This window comes from Etheostoma spectabile, chromosome 2, assembly GCF_008692095.1.
Source record: "Etheostoma spectabile isolate EspeVRDwgs_2016 chromosome 2, UIUC_Espe_1.0, whole genome shotgun sequence".
In the NCBI taxonomy this organism is placed as follows: domain Eukaryota; kingdom Metazoa; phylum Chordata; class Actinopteri; order Perciformes; family Percidae; genus Etheostoma; species Etheostoma spectabile.
Genome location: NC_045734.1, coordinates 23,284,176 through 23,294,645, shown reverse-complemented (window position 1 = coordinate 23,294,645; position 10,470 = coordinate 23,284,176). Strand labels below are relative to the sequence as shown.

The 10,470-nt window shown below is 42.9% G+C and overlaps 1 protein-coding gene across 1 annotated transcript in view; it reads right to left on the bottom strand.

The window, feature by feature from the left end:
* Nucleotides 1-682: 682 nt before the first annotated feature.
* Nucleotides 683-10,470, bottom strand: part of bcl11ab (BCL11 transcription factor A b) — a 37,109-nt gene continuing 27,321 nt past the window's right edge. The window contains exon 3 of the mRNA XM_032540476.1: nucleotides 683-6,166. Coding sequence (XP_032396367.1) covers nucleotides 4,200-6,166 — 1,967 coding nt within the window. The 3' untranslated portion in view covers nucleotides 683-4,199. The remainder of the gene's footprint in view (nucleotides 6,167-10,470) is intronic.

Sequence of the window (10,470 nt, the reverse complement as noted above, 5' to 3'; positions counted from 1 at the left end):
GAGATTGGAGACGAAGGGGGTGGGGTTAACCATCCTGAGCATTATGAATGCGTATATGTGCAAGAGCACACACAAGCTAATTCCTCGCTTCCAACAAACACCCACCCATCCAACCAACCACTCCCACTTCCTTGCGACTCTGCTTTATCTTAACTGTCAACACCTGGCCTAAGCAGGAACCTCTCTCTATCTGTGAACTTTAATCTGGCCCTGCTAGGCAAACAGCGCTGGGCTCGGACAAGGAGAGCGATTAGTCAGTCACGTTGCCTTCCAGTGCTTCAGCGGTGAGAGGAGGAAATAGGGAAGGGAGGGGTCGGAAGAAAGGAGAGCGATTGGGACATAGGAGGATATATAAAGTTAGATACAGCATAACGAAAAAAACATGAAGGAGAAAACAGAGTGGTGGGAGGGCTGCTGGAGATAACACAGGCGCTTCACTGACCTGACAAGGCCACAGACCAGAGATACGGTGGTGAACTTCCACCCCCTATAACGGGTGATTCAAGCTGAGCCATGCACACATAACTGGGTGCAATACAGCCAAACATATATACTCACAATGCACATTCTGTGTGTGTGTGTGTGGGTAGTGGTGGTTCTGAACAGTATATATGGGGTGTGTTTAGTTTGACACTGAATATGCAAACAGCAATAAAAAGAACAAAAGCACCAAATTCAGATATGTATGTAATACTTTTTATTTTTATCAAGACAAAATGGCTGAGTGAAGAGAATAATGCAGACAACAGCTGAAAATAGAGTGGCATCTCCGTATAACTGAAAAACAAAACAAAATCTGTAAGTCGAGCAAGAACTCTTGAAAGTTGGTCAATGACCTTTGGTCATCAAACAGAGGAATTAAGCCATCACAATTCATCAGAAGGGAGAAAAATGAACTGATTTGTTTTGCAGTGACTCCGTTCTGAACAGAGCATGTGTGTGTGCGTAGCCATAATAAATAATGCCGACCAATGCCGTAGGTCAACTTCAAGTTCAGTTCAGAACAAATAGCTTGAGAGTAAATACAGAACACAGGATGAAATCAAATGTACCTCAATACCATCAGCAATGATATCATGTACCAAACTTTTTTTCTTTCTGATTTCCGTTATATTTAAAATATGCCTTGCACATGAAATGTACCATATTTAAATTATAAAGCACCTTGGTTCTTTTGGCAATAAAAATAACAAAATCCAAAATAACAAACAAAGAAACTCTAGCAAAAAAAAACATGCTTTTCAGATTGATGTTGGATTGATTGCATATGACAAAAGGTCTTTTTCAAAAACGGCTGGAATGTTATCAGGTGGTACATGTTCAAGGACAGTAAAAAGTTGGCTACCGAGAAAACCCAACAATAGCTTGTATTACTGCATATAAAATGGCAGGAGAGAAAAATATATAAAATAAACTAAAAAGATATTTACAACCACCTGTTTTTTTTACCTCATTGTGGTCACTCCAGCGGGACTGCCTGAAAAGGCCATTACATGACCTCTCACCCTTGGGGAACTCCACAATTTATTTTTCAAAAACATACTTATTTTCAAGCATACAAATTATTCACACTATATTATCCTGCCAAATTACGAAAATATACGGTGGCAGCTTGTTGGGATTTTTTTTCACTACAGAAAAAAAGGGTACATTGAAACCTTTAAAGAGTACAGGCAAAACAGTTAAAAATACAGGCTCCAACATAAATACTATAAGTGCCTACACTAAGTAAACATTAATTTCAAATACCATTCTAAATACAGGAAAAAAGTAGACCATAAATGTGTTTTGAACATAGGAACTTACATGAGTGTGCATTTTCCTATGTGTTTTAAGTTCTCTCTATATATTTATATATCATAAATCTCTCCCCCAATGCAAATTTTTGTTCAACCTGAAGACTTGTGTATAGTAAAGGCAAAAAAGATGAGAGACATGTTCATTACAATTCATTACATAGTGATCAAGTCCCGGATGTCACCAAGACAGAAAAGAGAAACAACAATAAAAAAAAAAGAAAAAAAAAAAAATGAAAAACTTTAAATAAGGTTCTCCCCTAAAGACATTGAAGTGTTACTTTAAAAACTCAACAACACAATTTACTTATCTTTTAAATCAAATTTGTAGATCTCTGTACTGAGCAGTATATTTCTATAGTTGGTATGAAGCAGGATATTTCTATGGCGGTTCCTGCATTATTACCCCCAAGAGCCAAACTGATGTTTAGCTCTGGAGGAGACATGGCTGGCAACAGTTTCTAGTTCAACTCTTTTTTTCTTTTTTCTTTTTTTAATGCAAAGCAATGAAACCACACTAATATGTCAGCATAAGAGCAAGTTTTCCCTTGAGTGTCCGACTGTAAACTGGGAAAATTGAACAGTGCACGTAGGTAGTCCCAGATCGGAAATCCGGTTCTCGTTTTATACTCAACCGACTGTACCTCCGATTAGAAAGACAGATACAGAATCCAAGGCAGAGTGACAAGTGCTATATTTTCAACAATGACGGGATGGAGATAATCAAAATACAACTACCACAATGAGGTCTAGAGCATGTTAACTGAAAAGAACACAAACTTGTGTGGAAGGTGTAATTTGTTTTTTTTGTTTTTTTTTGTTTTTTTTCGAAATTCTGATTCTTGAGTTTAGATTTGGATTTCCGTTTAAGATCGTGTCCAATGAGTTAATAAGAAAGTGTTTCCGATTACTTAACTTTTTTTTTTTAGATCTAATGCGGTAAAGAGAACAAGCGTTATAAAGACATACAAATTTGAATTGTAGAGACACCTGGTCAACCCACTCCCTGAACCACGTTACCCTTACCCCCCGACACCCACCCCCCCCAAAAAAAACACCTTCTCCCAAAAATCTGTCCGGCTTAGAACAACTAAAACCCACTCTGTGGTCTCCAAGCGGCTGCTGGTTACACTGTTGCCTGGTTGACACAGAAGAAACATAAATCTGTGCTACTTACAAAAAAACTGCAAACCTTTAATTTTCAAAGAAAATAAACACTCTGGAAAATTAAGAGCTTTACGTTGGTTAAAACAACTTGTCAGACTACCCTCTCAGTATGAAAACAGAAACACCTAAAACAAAACTCTACACACCTACTCCTTTTTAGCATGTAACATGCCAGTAAACAGAATCATAATCTGGAGAATAACAATATACATGAGTCAGGCAGATAAATGATTTACCAGAGGTACACATAATCTTTTTTTTCTTTTCTTTTTTGTTTCAGCTGGTTCCTTATGCTCTGCTAAGTCATAAAACGACAGGGTTGTACAGGTGCTTGATGCAAGGACCTGCTTATTTCATATGTGCACAAAAATGTCCTGTAATCTTCTATAGCTGAAACTCCGAGCTTATAGCAAAAAAGGAGGATTAACTAATGCAGGTAAAATATCCAAGGCACTCTTTGTTGTCATTTCACACCATATTGTTAATTTCATTGCTGTTTGTCAAAGAAATATTTAATGGTGTTCGTGCCATTTAATAGGCAGCCCAATTTGTGTATATATATATATATATATATATATATATATATATATAAATAAATATATATACACGTGTATATATATATATATATACATATACATATATATATACAAATATATATATACACACACATATATATATATATATATATATATATATATAGTATATCTCTTATGTCAATCTTGCATGGAAAATCTTTCACAAAGATCAGTTTTAAGTGTGACCCTGCTTGATGTTTTGATATGACACTGTCCACTATGTTTGAACACAAAACTGTACATGATATGTAAAACAGTATGTACTGTATGCAGCATGGGTTCTCATAACTAACTTTTTTATGTTGAAGAAATCGAAAGTATCAACAGCAATACATGTACAACCAAACCCACCAGCCAAGGACATTTTTCTCTCTAAGTAGCCAAAACACACAGAGCATGCTGTCCAGTTACAAAAAATACAAAACGTGTAAATTATTGCACAATAGAAAGGCTCAAAAAGTTTTGCGTTTGATGCATTAGTATTGCCCCAATGATGGATCATGCATTCAGCTTTTTCCAGTCAGGGATGATAACAGGGCTGTACCGTGTACTGGTCTCTAACCCTGTTGTCCTTTCCCCTCACTTATTGGCTAGTTAGCCAGGGTTGCCTTTTAGCCCGGGGAGCTGAGAGAGAGAGAGCTGCCAGCATGCTGCTCTTTGCCTACTCAGTCTTAATGTCATTAGCCAGAGGGCGGTCGCTGTGCCACTTCTTCATGTGTTTCTCCAGAGTGCTGTATACACTAAAAGGCATGTGGCAGATTTCACATTTGTACACGTCCTTGCCCATCTGTCCGTGGGTCTTCATGTGACGGGTGAGCTTTGAGCTCTGGGCGCACGCATAGCTGCACAGTTCACACTTGTAGGGCCGCTCTCCAGTGTGACTGCGTCGGTGCACTGTCAAGTTGCTGCAGTTCTTGAACACCTTGCCACAATACTCGCAGGTGTCACTGCGTCGGCCATCCTTGGAGCTCGGCCTGCCATTCCCGTGGGGAGTGCTGGCCCCGCTGCCGGTGCCGCTGCGTCCTGAAGTGGCCCGTTCCCCGTCCAGTTCGCCAGGCGGAGTGGAGAAGCGCAGGCTGCCGTTTTCTGACGAGTGCTCAGATGATGAGGCGAAGGGCGATTGTCTAGAGTCCCCACCAGTGAAGTTGATAAAGGGGTCCTTGAGTTGACGTGAGGCAGCATAGCCAGCTAGCCACTGGGAGTAGACGTTCTCCGTGTTTGGGATAGTGGGCGTGGGGGGGTCAAGGTCCTTCTCCACCTTGATGCGCTTAGACAGGGGACTGATGGAACCAGGGCTGACCCTTCCACTCAGCAGCTTTCTGGACAGGCTGTCAGTGGATAGAGGTCCCAGGCCATTGATGGTAGTGGTGGTTCCATCATCTGCTCGGTCTGACTCCAGGGCCGAGTCTTCGTCACCAGGCTCCCGGGACAAGCTCCGGCGGTGTGGGTGCAGGGCGTCACTGTTTTTGTGGTAGCGGGCCCCTTCTAACCGCAGGCTGAAACGATAGTCATTCTTACCCTCCTCTTCTTCGACTTCAGGTTTAGTCTCAATTTCCTCCTCCTCTTCTTCCTCTTCTTCTTCCTCTTCTTCTTCCTCCTCTTCTTCCTCCTCTTCCTCCTCCTCCTCTTCCTCTTCTTCTCCATTTTCAGTCATCAGGCCATTGTTCTCGCTCTTGAACTTGGCAACCACTGACTTGAGAGCATCTGTGGCACTGCCAATCAGATCACTGGTACCAGGTTCAGGGGAGCTTGCAGTCGAGAGGCCGTCATCTGACTTGGCATTAAGCACCAAAGACTTGCTCTGACAGTGCGTCTTCATGTGTCGTTTCAGTTTGCTAGCCTGGGTGCAGGCATGGTTACAGAGGTGACACTTGAATGGCTTTTCCCCTGTGTGGCTACGCCGGTGAACAATTAGGTTGCTCTGAAACTTGAAGGTCTTCCCGCAGAATTCACAAGACTTTGCCTTGAGAGGTGTGCCCGGTTGGGCCGCATTGGATGCAGGATTGGGGGTGGTGCGTAAGCCAGAAGGTGACTGAGAAGTGGAGAGGGGTGGCGTCGCTGAAAAAGGAGGCTTTGAACCTGGCTGAAATGGCTGCAGCAGCCGTTGCATAGGGCTGGGCCTGTTAGGGGAGAGAGGTGGGGAAGACCCAGTGGCATTTCCAGCCAGCTCGCGTAGACGTCTAGAGAAGTCCATTGGAGGGGCTTCTAGTGGCACTGAGTTGAGCCTCATCACCCTGTCAAAGGCGCTGGGATGGTGGGTCGCCAGTGCCAGGTCATCGGGGCTCAGGTGGTGGCGTGGTGGTGGGCTGAACAGCGGTGGAGTTCGGAGGTAACGGCTCTCACGAGGTGTAGACGCTGAATCCCGGCCAGACCCAGAGCCCGGCATCCTCAGGAGGCTGTAAGGACTGCCATCAGCCAAGTGGACGGCATGGATAGGAGGCTGGGAAGAAGCACAGTCGCCCCCCATCCCAGGAGCAGCAGCCACACGGGGGGTGAGGGGGCTGCCAGGTTCGCTCTCCAGATAGATGCGGAAGCCGTGGGTGTTCTGTGCATGCTGGAGCAGAAACCAGGCACTGGTGAAGGGCTGCTTACAGGTGGTGCAGGTGTAACTGCTGGGCTCATCTTTATCTGACAAAAAAGGGACAGAAAGAGAGACCATTTTTATAATTTCACCCGTTAATATGATAAATTAGTTACTGATGAACAACTAACTGATATAACAGCATTATTGTAGAAACATTTAAAAAAATCATGTTGGACACTTTAATGATGAAAGTGAGGATTTAAATAAGTGACAAAATATCCAATATGATCATCAAAAACAGAGAGTGTAGCCAAATTTAACGTACACTTTCAACCCCACTCCAAGAAAATTGGATAAATATAATTTTGTCGAAACAGAATTAAATCTTCCTTTTTACTTTTTTGAGCATTAGACAAAACTGAATTGTAAAACACTGCACGATACATTTTAAAAATATTCTGAGATCCCGAGATTAAATGGCCATTTTATATACAGTATATTTTTTATACCAGCATTCACTTCTAGTGGGTGTACACTTGTTAAAAAGAGAATAAATAAAACAATAATAAGAGGTATCCCGGGCAGCAAATACACAATTTACACAGTTGAGAAGGCATAGGAATATTTTAAACAATAATTGACTTTCAATAGCACTTGCACACTGACCGGAGATTTTCCTGACAATGCACGCCTAATCTCGTTAAACACACTCATCTCCCCTCCGATGCCATGTTTACAGAATTAGCAAGGCTAAAGTGGGACATGTATCTGATGCTGCATATTAATGCTGAATACAAATAAGAGGTCACATGTTAATAAATCGTACCAGCGTTTATCACAACAACACATTCACGGGGAAAAGAAGAAAAGGGGGAAATTGTGTATGAGTGTTTGTGTGTGGGTGGGGAGGCTCCTATGAAAATGCATTTCATGCATTACTTTTCTATTTCTGATATTTCATGCTTTATGGATTTATTTAAATCCTCTCAGGTGAATAGAAAAGGAGAAGAAGGGGAAAGCAGAAGTGAGAGATATGCAAAATAAGATGCATCCGCCACTTGCAAATGTGCTCCTTCTTACATCTTTTCGCTTTTTTATCCTTTCTTCTCATTTTTTTTTTTTTTTCACTGGAGGGCATTTTTCTGAAGTCATTTGCAGACACTGAACCCAAAGCCATGGCCATACTGTGCTAGAGAGGGAGAACAAGGGAGAGGGAGAGATGAAGATAGGCCATGCATATGTGTGTGTGTGTGTGTGTGTGTGATTGCGACTATGAACAATCCCTAAGATGGTGGATGGACAGTCTTGCATGTTTTAAGCCTGCGAAGAGACAGAGGGGTGAAGAACGGGCAGAAAGAGAAGTCGACCACTGAGCGAAAAGAGGGATGTTGTGGATGAGCAATAGACGGAACAGATTGGTGTTTTGTGGTTCTCCTTTCTATCTCATTTGTCCAAGGCCACCATGGCCCCCGCCAAACAATCTCACTTAAAGACCAGAACACAGCATAAAATGTGCACCCAATCAAACCTCCACGCAAACCTTTTTCTCTTGACTGAAAAGAGTTGGAAGGGGGGTATGCTGGTAAATTATGGATCATTACAATCTGCAAAAATTACAGTTAATTGCTGCCACCTGCAAGGGGCTTTGACCCACTATGGAATTTTTCCATCATAAAAAAGCCATTTTCCCATACACGTTTTAGCTCCCTCTCTCATAAGCACAAATAAAATGTGCCCATTATATTGGCTTTGGCTATATGTATGTTTCCTGATTATGTGTGTGTTTTTATGGCTTTAAGTATAAACCCCATATCACTCGTAAAACGGTTGCAATAACCTGGCCTCTCCTGTTCACTTTGCTTTGATTTGCAGCCTATACACACACTTCCTGAACCCTGTCTTAATGTGTGAGCAGAGAGTGCATATGCATGAGGAGGAAAATATATGTTTTTTTCTGTTATTGTGAAGGACGAGACAGAGAGATGGGGGGTTGGCTAGAATGTCTTCTTCTTCTCCGTCAGAGGAAATAAAGCACTGAGGATTTTGTGGAAGTGAAGGAAGGACGCAGGGGAGAAAGAAGGGAGAAGTGTGGCGTGAAGGGGACATTCCTTAATGACAACCCACCACATTTCTGAAGGACACAAGAGCCACAACACAGCACTTCAAAGCCGGTTGTCAATTCATTTTTTATGTATCAAAAACAGCATGTCTTGTGCTATGCAATCACAAGCCCATCTATGGACATTTGACAATGTGCTCATGCCACAGGCAGCGACAATAATTGTTATTCCTATCCAGGCAGTGGACACATTGATGGGCATTGACAAGCCAGACCAAAGCATGCCCAGATTCACAACAACGGCAGAGAGGAAATCTAAAAAAGCCCACAATTGTCCTTGATACCTAGCTGTCCTCAAAGTAAGGAAGGACAGTTATTCAAACATTCAGGCATTTGACGTTCTTAAAAGGGGGGAGGGGGTTGCTAGTAAGAAGTGCAGAGAACTGTGCAAAGGAGGAAGGATGATCTTATAAACGAGTCTGTTCTCTAATGGAATAAAGGAGAGCTCCCTCTCACTCTCTCGGTCTGTTTCTCTCCTTCTAAGTCTGTGGGGAGTTAGGGCTGGGGAGCAGGAGAGCTCGGGCTAATGCTGGATCTCCAGGTCCCTTTGAAATAGGATCAGCAGAGAGGAGAAGCCACACTGACAACCCCTTAGCTGCCATTTCATGGCAGTGGCTGAAAGAAGGGACTTTAGGGGAGAGAAGACAGAAAGCCTATAGGAGAAGTGAGAGAGGGCAGGAGGATCAGGAGCAAAAAAAAGTGGAAGACCGATAATCACAAAAAAGAGAAATATAAAGAACTATAGAGGCAGAGCGCAGAGGAGGGACGCAGAACTGTCAAAGAAAGAGAATGGGGGGTTAACAACTCCTTTAAAGCCATTTTCGCACATTGCAACACAAACCAGGGGGAGGCTATTATGGTGTCTAACGGACACGGTGCACTGCTATCAGGAAGAGAATATGATCCAGGGCTCAAGCAAAAAGCACAAGGACGACTGACGCAAGGGGAGAAATGATGGCACCTTAAACAGCAGATGTGGTCGCTTGTATAGCTGCTGACACCATATTCACACCGCCGTCCCAGACAGCAGGGTTGACCAGACAAAGCATTCACACAAGCAGTCTAGGAGGCTGAGGCATCATGTATACTTTGCTCATGCAGATTGCTCTATTGTTAGTTGACCCAACCCCCAAACCTAGTCTCACACACAATCTCTCAATCACCACACACACAGAGGAACCATACCACATTTATCCCCTCAGCCAAAACATCCACAAACACAAACAATCAAACCAACAGAAGCCAAGACAACCATGACCTTAACGCAGTGTTAGCAGTTAAATGATGCGCTAAGAAAAAAAAACTGTCATCAACTGTCTCTTCCTCCCTTCATCTCTCAATTAAACCTACCATCTTTCTGCTGTCCCTACTAACTCAAACTTTCCAGCTACACGTCTAAAAGCTAGCAGACTTTGGATTGTCCTCCATTTTATTTTATTTTTTGTCCTTGGCCAAGCGTGATGGTAGGCTCTAGCCGTCCTGGTGTGACCACGCAGCTCTCACTGATATTGGTCATTTAGCTAATGGAGGAACAAGCTAACAGGATTAGCTTGCAGGCCATCCAAAAGGAGGAGGAAGGGGAAGACACAGAGATGGGAGACATGGGGGACACAGCATGTCCCTGCCATTTCCCGAAGATATTAGTCGCCTGGGGCTCAGGAGCTCTAACACACACCTTAAGAGTGATTATGCTAATTGCGGGTCTTTGCCAATATTCATAAGTGTTTATAGGTGTTGGAGTGAGTGCCTTGAAAAGACGGAGGGTTGTCAATACAGTGCCTTCTAAGAGTGCTTCATCCGTAACGGGCGTTAATGTGATTACTACTCTGTTTATGTCATTAGGGTATTCACAGTCAGGGATTGGACAGGGGTGAAGGGGGAAGCAGGGGAAGAAAGGTTGGAGAAAGTGGAGAATTAGTGGAGGCTCCAAGGCGCCCATTAGCGCTCTTCTTTAGTGTAGGGAATTTTCTTAATTCAGTCTGTTGTACATGACTTTCCCCAGACTTGAAGGTCTGCGTGGAAAAGAATCATTAAACAAGTGAACCAAAATCATTCTTCAGGGGCTTTGGAGTGCGTTTGATTTCTTTGCATTTATTGGTGTCTCAATCATCACCCAAATATGTTTTTATCAGTTTCAGCATCCTTTTGTATTTGTAAAATACCTGACAGAGAGCAGCTTTGCTTGGCCTTGATCTGCCTCCTTACTTTTCTACCTCTCTCTTTCTGTGTTTCCCTGCCACAGTCTCACACACACACACACACACACACACACACACACACACACACACA